We start from the raw sequence: 14047 nt of genomic DNA on the forward strand, positions 1-14047 counted from the left end.
TTTTTAATATGTGCCATTCTCACAGGTGTAAGATGGTATCTCATGGTAGTTTTGATTTGCATTTCCCTGATTACAAGTGATGTTGAACGTTTTTTTTATATGCCTGTTGGCCATTTGCATTTCCTCTTCAGAGAAGTTTCTTTTTAGCTCTTCTGCCCATTTTTTGACTGGATTATTTTCTTTGTTTTTGTTGAGTCTCATCAGCTCTTTGTAGATTTTTGTATTTCACTCTTTAATCATTTCTATTTTGACATGCTTTTAAATATATGTACTTATGTTATAGTTCGGGTATAGGATTTATGAATAAATACACATATATCAGAGTTATGTGTGTGCTCAATTTTTTCTTAAAGCTGAAAGGGGGGCTTGATCAAAAATTTTCAGAAACCACTGCATAGAAGAGGAGCCCCTTGAGGATAGTGATTATGTCTTTCCTTATCTTTGACTACATTGCTAAGACTCTGTCACATATATGTGTTCAAAATGGTTGTTAAATAATTGAGTCAATGAAACTGCCATTATCTGATGTATGTGCATTAAGCAACACAGCTATTGAGAAACCTGACATTCTTTCCAGTTGTATCCTGTGGCAAAGTATGTGAAGGTAAGATTAATGACTCATATTGGCAGGTAGTATATCTTCATTGGTATCAAGTTCATACACTTTTTAAATATGGGAATATAAGTTCTTAAAATTTTAAAAGACTTCCTTATGGCGTGTAATCCATTGGTGCTTTGGAAACCAGTAATTACTTTTTTGTGACTACATTCCCTGCTTTTTAATGGCAGTCACCTACACTCTACAATGGCAGTGTGCTGGGAAGAATTAGTCATCTCAATACTTTAATGTCAGAGGCATGATTATATTTAATTTTAGATTAATCACTTCTAAAAGACAAAGACTACTAAACATATATTCTTAACAGTGTCAAAATCGTCTCAATTGCTAGTCAGGAAAATTCCAAAATTCTTTTCCCTTTCTATTACACAACTTAACCTTAGCAAAAATAGCAGGTTTACTTTCTTGGATTGTTTTTAATAACAATACTGAATGTAGAATGTAATTTCATTTGCCCAACCAAATGGGTTATGTTTAACTGGACTGTGCACTTTGCACTTCTTATATTTACTTTTTCACAAAGCTTTCTACATTTACAACTACTCTTCCAGTAGTTGATTGTTACAGATGAGGGTGGTGCATCTACCACTGGACATTGTGCATCATTTTTTTTCTTTTTAGTCGATGTTCACTCATCACTACTCCCTGTTTTATCTTTGGAAAACAGAAATCAAACCAGATTTGTTTTTGCTATAGGTCAAATAATGGTGAAAGAGACCTTTCTACTGTCTACTTTGCTTCCATTTTCTACCGGAGTTTATTAGAAGGAAGAGATAACCTTCCTTATAATAAAGAGGAAGAGAAATTCTAGCACAAGCAATTATTTGTCTTGTAGATTCAATTACTGACTTATCAAAGTATTGGAGACAGTGCAGAATACAGACCTGGCTATTTTGTTTACTCGAATGCACACTATTTACCCAAAAGAAGCCTCTCAAATTCCTTCGCTACACAGCAGAATCAAACTTGTAAAGCATAATTCAGAATCTGTTCTGCGAGAGGACTGTATGCAATGGATGCATTATTATCACATCGTTCTGTAGGACTTACATTTTGATACATTATTTTACTTTTTTTAAAAAAAACATTTTAAAATGACAAGTTTAATTAGGTGAAGGGAGAACAGACACAGATACAAGCGGGTAGCAAGAACAAATATTTTCAAATCTATACCTAAACAAGACAAAAATATCAGTGATTGCCATAAATTAAACAAGTACTTAAAACCTTACTTTGATAAACTAGATAGAACACAATGCTTAAAAATAACCTTATGGAGAATTTGAGAAAATTCTCTCTGATCACTAGTTTCTTACAAGAATAAAAGAAAACTCGTTTCTCAAAGAGACTACTTTTAAAACAGGAAACTGTACTTTGCGGCCTTTGCGCTGCAAGAAGACAGCGGACACTAACGAAATCCAAGAACCGACTAACACAATGCTTAAGTTCTTAGTTTTCAAGGTTATGAATGGCGACTCACAGACGCGAATTTAGATAACTGCTTTGTTAGCACTGATGGAGATGCCAGCGTAAAAACGTTAGATTCGAGAGGTTCCTCGACGTTTCCAAAATCAGGGAACTGCAGTCGGCGACGCGCGACCGTTCGCTCAGGAGGAATCACACTTGGCTCCGAGCTGGGGCCATGGAAAGCCCTGCGGGTCAACTCAATGTTCCTGGGCTCTCATTGGATACTTCCGTTCAACATTGAGTGTATTTCCCTAGGTCACCAATAAACACTGTGGTCTAAGAAGGTCCTCGGCGATTGGGTGTCTTGTCCTCGCGTTGGAACGGTCACAGCCAATGGGAGAGCAGAAACAACGGAGGTGCCGGGGTCATGGGGAGAATCCTTAGAGCCTCTCCGCGCCAGCGCTCTCGCACTTTGGCTCCATGAGTTAGTCTGGTCGTTTGCAATCGGTGAAGCCGCGGCTGTGGACGGCAGGGCCAGCTTCGCGCTTCTTGGATCTTTCAACCACTTCGATGTGGCCCTGATGGTGCCCTGGACTCGTGACGCTCTGGAGCGGTATGTAGGGTCCGGGGGCGGCGGACAAAGCTGTGGAGCCCTGAAGGCCGCGGAAAACGGCCCCTGCACCAAGTCGGTGAATTGGCCTGGACGGGGCGCTCCACCTGCTTTCTTGTCAAAACCAGTAGTGCGTCTCTCCAGGCCCTTTAAAGCGCGCTTTTCCTCTGGGTCGCGTGGAAATGTTTTGTTCACTTCTACTCCTTTCCCCGCAGTCTGGTATTTACGAATCTACCGTTGTTATAGATGGCTGTTGGTTGTCGTGCACCAGACTTCCGACTGTTTCTTTTTTTTTTTTTTAGCTTCATTCAAGAGTGTTCACATTTGTGCATTAAAAAAAACTTAGGGGCGTTTATACTGTCAACATCTCCTTTTTCGGTAGTGTACTGATGATATGTTAGGGCGGTGCAGAAATACACCCCAACATTTGGGGCAATAGAAGTCCCCAGAAGATCAATTGGTCCATGCTCTTAATATTTCTTATTTTTTTTGAGCCTGACAGCCTCTCAGGATTGTCTTGAGAGGAAACTGAGGCTCAAGGAACCGGAGGTATGGTTTGTTACAGCTAGTAAGGGAAAGCCAGATCTGATCTCAATGCTTATGTCATTACTTAAAAATTCGCTTAACTGAATATTGACATGTTGTGTACACGTGTACCCCCTGCATCTCTTAATATGGGAGAGCTCAATAATTATTTGAGTTGAATGGTGTTTCTTGGTCAAGAGAAAAAATTTTTCACGCATCTTCCTAATTACAGGTGTATAATATCTAGCACCTAATTCCTAGCCTCTCAGTGTGGTTCCCTGACTAGCACCACAGATAGCCTCACCTGGGGGTTTGTTGGAAATGCAGACTCTCAGGCTTCACCCAATCTGCTGGATCAGAATATACTTTTTAACAAGATCCCTTAGTTTTTCATGGTGTTCCTTACAGTTTGGGAAGCATTCATTGTCTTATAATGATTTTTTTCCAAGTTGAACTAAACGAAAGAGAAAATAAAAGGTATGCAGTATTCTATTTGTTTTCTAATAAAACAAGAACTCTAAAGACAAGGAGAAAGGTTTTTATGTTACCCCATGGTTTCCTCATTTGCTCTTGAGTGAAGGCGTGATTTTTGTTCTTAATTAAAAATGTATTCACAGTTTTACCTTACTAGCCAAAAATTAAAACATGTAAGTATTTAAATAGTGATTCAAAACGAACTTGTAAGATATTAGGTATTGGTCTTAAAAATAATAAGGCTAGGGCCTCCCCGGTGGCCCAGCAGTTGAGCACTGGGTTGCGAGGCTGCCTGCAGCCTCTGCAGCGCAGGTTCAATCCCCGGCCACCGGGTGAGGGTCCGACATGGCGCGCAGACTTCTCATGCTGCCCGCTGCTCCCCTCAGCAGTGTACTTTGTCTGTCTGCCTGTTCTGCTCTCTCCTCTGGCTCTGGTGAATTCTCTCACCCTCCCGCACTTCTGACTGTACCTAGTGGTTGTATAAATAAATAAATAAAATCTTTAAAAATAATAATAATAATAAGGCTAGAAAGGAATGTTAAATACTATAGCTGACAAAAATCCCGGTTACCTCTGTTCACTGACACAAGCTATGCATAGATCCCCCACCATAATTTCTTGCCATAATTTTGTTCATTGATCAAGGGCTTCCAGTCACTTTCTTTGGATGGAGGGAGTATATTTGGTACTGCCTGTTTTTTTTTTTTTTTCCCCAGGTTTATTAGTTATCTGGTAACAAAGTCAAAACCTCATCCCAAATTCACTTACTCTCTTGTTGCTCAGTAATAAAAAGTATCTTGTGAGGGCCTCCCCGGTGGCGCAGCAGTTGAGTGTTGGGTTGCAAAGCTGCCCGCGACCTCTACGGCACCGGTTCGATCCCCGGCTTCTCCCCTGCCACTGGAGGAGGGTCCCACATGGCATGCAGACCTCTCCTGCCGCCCGCTGCTCCCCTCAGCAGTGTGCTTCGGTCCTTCTGCCTGCTCTGCTCCCTGCTCTGGCTCTGGTGAATTCTCTCACCCTCCCGCACTTCTGACTGTACCCAGTGCATGTATAAACAAAACAAACAAACAAATAAATAAATAAAAACATGCCTCTATTAAAAAAAAAAAAACAAAAAAAAAAGTATCTTGTAGAGTTTTAACTTGCAAGTAGTCAAATATTCCTAACCATATTAAAAGGACATGCATTTGTGGACTACCATAGAATGTTACTCTTATTTGCACCAGGAGTCACCTAGTGTGCTTTTTAAAATCAGTCCTAAAAAGAAAAAATAAAAGCAGGTAAAATCAAATGATAAGTTTTGGGCCTTAGGTCCAAGGATTCTTAGTTCTGTGCTTGTGTATCGCAACCTGCATTATGGTAATCCAGTTTATTCTGATGTAGGCCACAGAGATGCATACTTTTTGACATTAGTGTTGTATATGTAAAAATGCAGCTAGAAAACAAGCTGTTGTAGAAAAAGCAAAAATAATTTTTTTTTTTTTTAACTTACATTACAGTGCATTGGTTGCCATAAAATTGCTCAGGACAGGTCTATGTAAAATTTATTTTGAGATCTGCTAAATTTGGGGATAAGAGAGCATTTGATAGAATGAATACCAAAATATATAGTTTAAAAATATTTTTTCCAGTTTATGAAGACTAACAATTTTACAAAAGAATCTTGACTGTATGAAATTTATAGAGCTAACAAAAAACACTAAATGTATCTAACACATGAATTGGGGTTAAATTCTAATTTTGCCTCACCTGTTCCCTTTTTCCCTATGCCATAAGTATCTTAAAAGACCTGTAGTGTTTGTGGTCCACAGGAATAATTGGTCATTTAACAGGATTCAGGAAATTCTCAGAGTAACTTTGTATCATCAAGAATATTAAAATACAAAGAGAAAAAATGAACTCTTAACACTGAGGAGTTCTTTACTGAAGTTTTATTTAAAAACCCATCTAGGTGCAGCAGACCTCTCCTGTCTCGCCTGCTGCTCCCCTCAGCAGTGTATTTCAGCCAGTCTGCCTGTTCTGTTCCCCACTCTGTCTCTGGTGAATCCTCTTACTCCCCGCATCGCTGGCCTGTACCCCAGCTCTTGTATGCATAAATAAATAAATCTTTAAAAAAAAAAACCCATCTAATTTAGGGGCAAACTTACCTGTTTTTCTTGGCTTCATTTAAGTGCCATAGGAAATGGCTGTACATAACTGCAGCTTCTACCTGTTTGTTTTCTAGGATCTTTGTTGCGTTATATTCCCATCCTTTTCCTAGGCAGATTCTGCTTGAACCCATCTCCTTATCAGTGAGCTTTGAAGATTGTAAGTTTTAACTATTTTGACTTTTGTTCATCCCAAAGCAATAGAAAAGGCCAGAATCATTCACACTGAATAATCTGAAGCTCCTTTGATGAGAATGGAGATTTCCATTTTGTAAACGGACCATCATGTAGAGCATTTTTATTTGTGACTTGGTTCTTGGGCCTTTCAACCAGTAGCTGGTTCTGCAGATTCCATTTGGGATAGGATTTCATTAGTGACATCACATCAAGCTCAAGGTTAGCTGATTTGCAAACAGAAATATTCAGGATGGTAATAATGGAGGCACCTAAGAGGTAACATGCCCCTAAACAGTTTAGTCTTATCTCTGTATTCATTCTATTGCTTTTTTCAAATTCATTTTTTATTGTTGCAGTAATTTTTTTATTTTGAGAAAATTACCTGTCAAATTCTATCCTGTAAAGTTTTGTCTTTCTTGATTTCTTTATTTTGCTTTGCTTGCAAACTTAAAAAAACTATTAATATATTTTACCTAGAATATGCTTTTTTCTTTTGCCAAATGATGAATTAAAGATTCTTTGTTGTTGTTTTAAAATTCCTTAGAAGTTATTCTAAAACCATTTATTGAATTATACAATTTTTCATTGATTTTATTCTCATGAAACTTATAACTATCATTCATTAAGCATTTACTATGTGCTAGGCACTAATCTAAGCCTAATGCATACTGTCATTTCATTTGAGCTGTACACCATTGGTACTTTCTATAATTAACCCCATTTTAGATTAAGAAACTGAGACAAAGTTTAAGTCATTTGCCTAATTTAGTTACCAAGTAGTGGAAAATGAAATCCTAACCTGCTTTCTTATGTGAATGAATCTTTCCTGGGAGAAGTGTATTTAATCTCTGTCAATCCCTACTCCAAAAACTTGTGTACACGTATACACACACACACACACAATCAATCAATCAATCACTAGTACTACTGCTATTCCTGGAATGAATTAATCTTTGCTTTTTTTTTTTTTTTTGAGTCATAATTTTGTTGCCATCTCCCTCCCCAGTAGGATTTGCTGTTGAAATATTAGCATTAACTTATTAATTTGTATATAACATTTATACAGCTTTATATTCTCAATATGATTATTCTGTGTAACTTAGCTAATTGCAGTTAGTTTTTTTAACTTGCTTTTTATATGAAGATTATTGTTTGGTATTGTTTCTTTGACTTTTGTTATGTTCAGATGTAATTTTTTCTGTTAAGAGAAAAAGATATACAGAACTTAAAATGACTATATGGGAAGTAATAGAAGACAGTAAGATTTTAGCCTAGTTCTATCCTACCTCACTTTTGTCACCAGAAAAATTGTTTAACATCCCTGTGTCTGTTTCCTTAGCTGTCGAATGAATTACCTCAAATTTTGATTTCATTCTTCTCATTTGCCCTCAGAGATGGACAGGTGTCCTTGGATTCATTTCAGTTTCAGTTATCTCGCAAACTTCTCTGACCTGAGACATGAGGCGAGATACCCTTCTTGACTTCTTTGTTCACAACCATCTTTGGCTTCTCCTTTTTCCTAGGGGATCTCATCTTTTCTTGGCCCAGTATACTGGATTTTGTTTATAGGTGAATAAGGAAAAAAGCTGTTAACTAACCACTTTGCCCTGAGGCACTTATCTTAGACTCCAGAAATGTTCTAGAGAGGAAAAAAAGCACTGGTGCTGTTACTGTTGGAGAAGTGTAACAAAGCTTTCAAAGGTTAAACTGTGAAGAGCTTGTTTGTTGTGACTTTAATATTAAAATATGTATTGCTAAGAAGGAAATTATTAGAACATAGAAGATGACATGTTCTTTAAACGGTACACACATAAGTAATTTGATTTTTTTTTTAGTCAATTTCTTAGGTTCATTTTGATTTTCTTATACTGTGGAATTGCCAGTTCTTAAGTTTTTGTGTGATTTAGACTGATTTGTTTCTTTTTAAAGGTTTGTAATCTTCATTATTTGACAAATGCCATGATTACCTCAGCAGTCTTGAACTAATTTTGCAAATAATTTCTACAGAATTTAAGAAGATTTTGTTCATGTGTATGGCATAGAAGATGAATTCTTCCACCTCCACCATGAATGAAGAACCTGATGCTCTATCAGTAGTTAACCAGCTACGGGATCTAGCAGCAGATCCATTAAATAGAAGAGCCATTGTTCAGGATCAAGGATGTCTGCCTGGCCTTATTTTATTTATGGACCATCCTAATCCCCCTGTTGTCCACTCGGCTTTACTAGTAAGTTGCCTTTAATAATTTCAGTCTCAGTGTTATAATCTAGCAATTGAGCAACATTTGAAAAAGTGTTAAGATGGCATGGTAAAAAAATTAAAGTGCTTATATAGCAAATAAATAGTGTGTTCCTGTATGTATAAACGTGTATGTAGTCTTTTTACAAATATGGTAGCATACTACATTGACTTTACTCTGACACAAATGACAGTGTACTACATGTGTGGAATGTTCTAGAACTCCTTTTTTTCCACTTAACAAGAAATCTTGATTTATATGACATTAGTACAGCTAAACAATCAAGTTTAAAAGATACTTATTTTGTGACAGTTTTATCAGGATATAAATCATACTATATATAAACTCACCTATTTAAATATACAATTCAGTGGTTTTTCACAACTATTCGGCCATCATTACAGTCCATTTTAGAATATTTTTATCACCTCAGAAACTCTACCCTTTGCCTATTGCTCCCCAGCCCCACCACTGTCCTTCCTAAGAAGCTACCATATTTTGTCTCTGTATTTGTCTATTATGGCAAAAATGTCTAATAAATATAGAATAGCTGGTCTTTATGGCTGGTTTCACTGAACTTTGTTCTTTCACTGAAAAAAGTAGTTTCAAGGTTCATCCATGTTGAGCATGTACTTCATTCCTGGTTATGACTGAATAATATTCCATTGTATGGCTATGCCACATTCTATTTACCTGTTCATCAGTTGATGGACATGGCATTTGTTTTTATATAAGCTGGAATGGAAAAATAAAGAAAGAATAGGAAAAAAGAAAAATATACAGGATCATAGCTAATATTGCAGAAGGAAGCACCGTTATGAGAAATATGGGGACCAGAGAAACATGTTAAAGCACGACACAAGGCAATTAGGCGAATCCAAATGTCATGATTTCTGAAGGAAAAATAATCTCTGTCCCTGATAAATAAATGACATTAAAAAGGATGGCAGAGGCCTCCCTGGTGGCACAAGGGGTTAAGACGCAACCTATGAAGCTGTCTGCAGCCTCTGCAGCACGAGTTCAATCCCCGGCTGGCCAGGGAGCAACCCATATGGCGCAGCGGACCTCTCCTGCCTCGCCCACTCTCCCCTTAGCAGTGTACTTCGGTCAGTCTGCCTGTTCTGTTCCCCACTCTGTCACTGGTGAATACTCTCATCCCCCACATCTCTGGCCTGTACCCCAGTTCTTGTGTGCATAAATAAATAAAAATCTTAAAAAAAAAATGGCAGCTTGGTAGAGCAATGACTTAGAAGTTAAAAGAGATTAAGGAACTTATCAGCCAAGTGTAATATGTGTACCTGAATTGGATCCTGATTTGAATAAATCAACCATAAACGTATTTTTAAGGTAGCTTAAAATGAATATGTATTAGATAATAGATGATATAAAGAACCTTTATTACTTTCATAGAGTATTGTTATAGTATTATCATGAAGTTAATTTTAAAAAAATTAGCTTTTTAGGGATGTACTAAATATTTAAAATGAAATTAACATGTTCTCTGAGGTTTGCTGTAATGTATTCTGTATATGTTTGTATAAAGGATATATGAAAATACTCCATGGGTTGTGGAGATAGGTGAAATAAGATGGCTAAATGTTTGGTAGTTGTCTGAAGCTGTATGATGGGGATGGTACCACACATCTCCTCTACTTCAGTGTCTTATGAAACCATGATAAATTCCCACTGAGTCTAATTTCTCAGATTTGTATAGACAAATAATATATGCTTTTCCCTTTAGAAAAGTAAGCTATATAGTATAGCTTTACTATTTTACTTTCATAAAATGAAGTTTAACAGTGATAATAGATGTGAATAAACAATGGTAACAAATGGAAAATTTGCATGGCCCTTGCTTTGGTCCTATTTCTGTAATAATTGCAATGGGAGTGGGAAGAGAATTGAAGATTGGCAATAAGGATGAAAAGAGGGAGTGTTGGTCTGTAGATAGGGGCAAGGGATTGAAGGAAGCTTTTTTTATAGATTAGATTTGAACTTGCTTGAATTTAGAAGGTACAAGGAGTTGCTGAAGTCGGAGAGGTTTAAGGTGAAAGCTCTTCATTATACAGAAAATGAGAAAGATCGCTAAATGGTGGTTGTTCAGCATTGTAAGGTCTTCGTTAGTTTGGTAACACTGAATTGATGAGATGCTTATGGCCATGAAACTTTTTTCTTCCTTTTTCATGGCTGCTCTAGGCCCTAAGAGCAAATAGATTTGTGAGGGTTGATTCTTGGCCTGTAAGTTGGACAGAATGACTATGCAAGGTGTTTAGGCTCTTGGCAAGAGAGTGGTTGAGACAATAGACTGTAGATGCTAGTCTGAATGGGACAGGAAGTCAAATCATGGGAAGACAGAACTAATGCAAATTTGGAGAGGTATCTGTAGAGGGATCAGTGGGTGAAAGTTCTCAATGAGGTTAAACAGGTATGGTGTTGGGCCTCCCCGGTGGCACAGCGGTTGAGCGCTGGGTTGCGAAGCTGCCCGCGGCCTCTGTGGCGCCGGTTCTATCCCCGGCTGCTCCCCGGCCACCGGAGGAGGGTCCCACATGGCGCGCAGACCTCTCCTGCCGCCCGCTGCTCCCCTCAGCAGTGTACTTCGGTCCTTCTGCCTGCTCTGCTCCCCGCTCTGGCTCTGGTGAATTCTCTCACCCTCCCGCGCTTCTGACTGTACCCAGTGCATGTATAAACAAAACAAACAAACAAACCAGCAAACAAATAAATAAAAGCATGCCTCTATAAAAAAAAAAAAAAAAACCAGGTATGGTGTTTATAATACCCCCCCACCCTCCAGCCATCTATAATTTCATTTTATTTTTGCTATTGATGTATTAGCAATACCTTTTGCTTGTATTTTTTTTGTAGATTTTTTTTATAGATTTTTTAAAATTAAGATTTATTTATTTATTTATACAAGCACTGGGTACAGTCAGAAGCGCGGGAGGGTGAGAGAATTCACCAGAGCCAGAGCAGGGAGCAGAGCAGGCAGAAGGACCGAAGTACACTGCTGAGGGGAGCAGTGGGCGGCAGGAGAGGTCTGCTGTGGGACCCTCCTCCCGTGGCGGGGGATTGAACCGGTGCTGCAGAGGCTGCGGGCAGCTTTGCAACCCAGAGCTCAACTGCTGCGCCACCGGGGAGGCCTTGTTTGTATTTTATTTTTCAGTGGTTGCTCTAGATTTTTCAAGATGCATTGTTAACTTACTGGTTTGCTACTATATAAATCATAGGCTGCATGTATAGCATAAGAATCATACAATAGTATATTTCATTTCTTTCTCCCATCCTTTTTGGTATTTTTTTGTTGTATATTTTATTTGTGTTCAATGTTGAAAAGTCTGTAGTTTTTTGCATAAAATAATTTAACAATTATTATATAATTTAATCTCTTAAAGAGATTAACATTTAAAAATCAAAGTTAATGGTTACTCTAACTTTTACCATTCCTGGTAAAAGCTCTTTACCAGGAAAGAACTTTCAGTGTTCTTTAATATAACTTCAGATTTTTACTGGTACCTTTTTTATTTTTTTCTTCCTGAAGAAATAATTTTTTTTGGTAATGCAGATTTGCTGGTTAACTTTTTTCCTAGTATTTCAAAGATAGTGTTTTATTGCTTGGTTTATATGATTTTTAATATGACTGTTTTATTTCTTTGTTCCTTTCTATAAAGTGGCTTTTTCTGACTTCTTTTGAGAATTTATCACTGGTTTTCAGCAAGTGATTTTGTGTTTGATCTGGATGGTTTTGTGTTTTGTTGTTGTTTTACTTGGGATTCATTAGGCTTCTTGCATCTGGGTTTATAGTCATCAAATATCTGGATTTTTTCCCCATTAAACTTGGGAAATTTTTATTATAGTCATTTTCTTAGAAGCTGTCTGTCATCCTTCTCACTCCCCTCCTGGGACTCCAATTTTATATATATATATATATATATATATATATATATATATATATATATATATATATATAGTGTATGTGTGTTAGACATTTCAGTCCTACAAGTCACTGTTGTACTGCTCTTTCTTTTTCTGCCCCTCCCCTTCATTTTGCATAGTTTGTGTTGCTAGAACTTTTAACAAGTTCACTTGATCTTTTTTTTTTTTTCTCCTGTAGTATCTAATCTGCTATTGATTCTAGCCAGTGTGCTTTTCATTTCAGATATTATGTGTTACATTTGGGTCATTTTAGTATCATTTCTTCCCTGACTATGCATTCTTTCCTACTCTTTTATGAGCATATTTATAAAAGCTGTTTTAATATCCTTATTTTCTAATTTCACAATCTCTCATGGTTGTCTTTATTGCTTTTAGACTTTGTAGAGTGGTCTAACACAGCTCATATTCTATGATACCACCACTACTAAGGAGATGTTCCTCTGAGGATTCTCTTACTCTTCAGGCATTTTCACCTCTGGCTGGTGGTGTCACAAACTTTTCCCAGCCCAGTGTAAGCTCCAGGAATTGTTTTCCCTACTTACTGGTGGTTTTATTCCTTAGCCCTGTGGCCTTTTACCCCAGACTTGTGTAAGTCAGTATTCAACCAAAGATTCTTGAGGACCCCTTTGAAATCTCTGGCACTCTCTTGCTATGCAGATTTTTCCTCTGTTTGCTTTATAAATTCTAGCCACTTGGGGTGTTTTCTGATACCAATCAATGCTTAAATCCTCTGTGGACACTGGCTGAGTGTCCAGCAGTTCAATTCTGACTCTAATTACATTACATCAAATTTCCTCGGTTTAAGGCTAGTTCTATAAGACTACCTTAACTAAAAAATGCCAGTTGTGCGATTGGATCACTTGTACTTTTGACTGACCAGTTATAAATTGGGTGTTCCTGAACCCCTCCTCAGGTTCAATAATTTGCCAGAATGGCTGAAAACTCAGAAAAGCTCTTTACCTGTACTTACCCCTTTATTATAAAGGATACATACAAACTGGTAAATAGGGCAAGTCCTGAACTCACTCTCCTTCTAAGGTTTTCTAGATCTTAATCTTCAGTCCCTTCCCTCTCCATAGAGGTCAGCCGGTAGGACTGAAAGTTCATACTTTCTAGTCACTTGATCTTTCTTGTGATCAGCCCTATTCTAAGGCAGCCTAACCTATGTCACTTATTTAAAATAAACTCCTGATGTGGTCAAAAGGGGCTCCTTATGAATAACAAAAATGTGTTTTATTATTCATATTCTGTCACTCAGAAAATCCCAAAGGTTTTAGGAGTTCTATGCCAGGAAACTGGGGACAAAGACCAGATATTTATTATATGCAATACCCCAACCTCCCCAATTCAGGTTTCTTTGTCCATAACTCAGCAATACCACTGGACTGCATTTGGGTTCCCACTCCCCATGCTTCAATCTGGAGAGCTATAAGATGGGACAGTTGTACAACCCACCTCAGGGATTACTGCCTCTGTTCCAGTGTCTGAACTGGCATTTAATATATATTGTTCTGTTTTCTAATTTTTTAAATGGAGGAAGGGCGGTTCCCATGGCAGTTGATTCTTTATGGTTGAAGTAGAGGTCATAGGAGTAGCTTTAGAAATGATATGAGATTGTTGTAGTCAGAGAGAGGGCATAGAATTTGTGATTTCATAGATGGAACCGTTTTTGGTAATAAGCAGGCACTGTGAAATGGAGTGTAAAGGACTATTAGGAAATGCAAAGGTCAGTGGAATGAGATGGCAGAATTTTGGATGGGGTAGTCCATAGAGACCCCTGAAAATCAGGTAGTGAAATTTTCAGTGAATGATGAGGAAGGTTAGGAGGTATGTAGATGATAGCAATACGTAGGTAGACAGTGGACATGAATTCCATATAGAAACAGCATGTAAGGGAAACACTTGCAAAAACGTAAAT

The 14047-nt window shown here is 37.7% G+C and overlaps 1 protein-coding gene across 1 annotated transcript in view; it reads left to right on the forward strand.

The window, feature by feature from the left end:
- Positions 1-2452: 2452 nt before the first annotated feature.
- ARMC1 (armadillo repeat containing 1) overlaps positions 2453-14047 on the forward strand; it is a 31021-nt gene continuing 19426 nt past the window's right edge. Inside the window, exons 1-2 of the mRNA XM_037506025.2 lie at positions 2453-2639; positions 7967-8187. Coding sequence (XP_037361922.1) covers positions 8005-8187 — 183 coding nt within the window. The 5' untranslated portion in view covers positions 2453-2639; positions 7967-8004. The remainder of the gene's footprint in view (positions 2640-7966; positions 8188-14047) is intronic.

Source organism: Talpa occidentalis, unplaced genomic scaffold, assembly GCF_014898055.3.
Source record: "Talpa occidentalis isolate TD23 unplaced genomic scaffold, MPIMG_talOcc4v2.1, whole genome shotgun sequence".
Classification (NCBI taxonomy): Eukaryota; Metazoa; Chordata; class Mammalia; order Eulipotyphla; family Talpidae; genus Talpa; species Talpa occidentalis.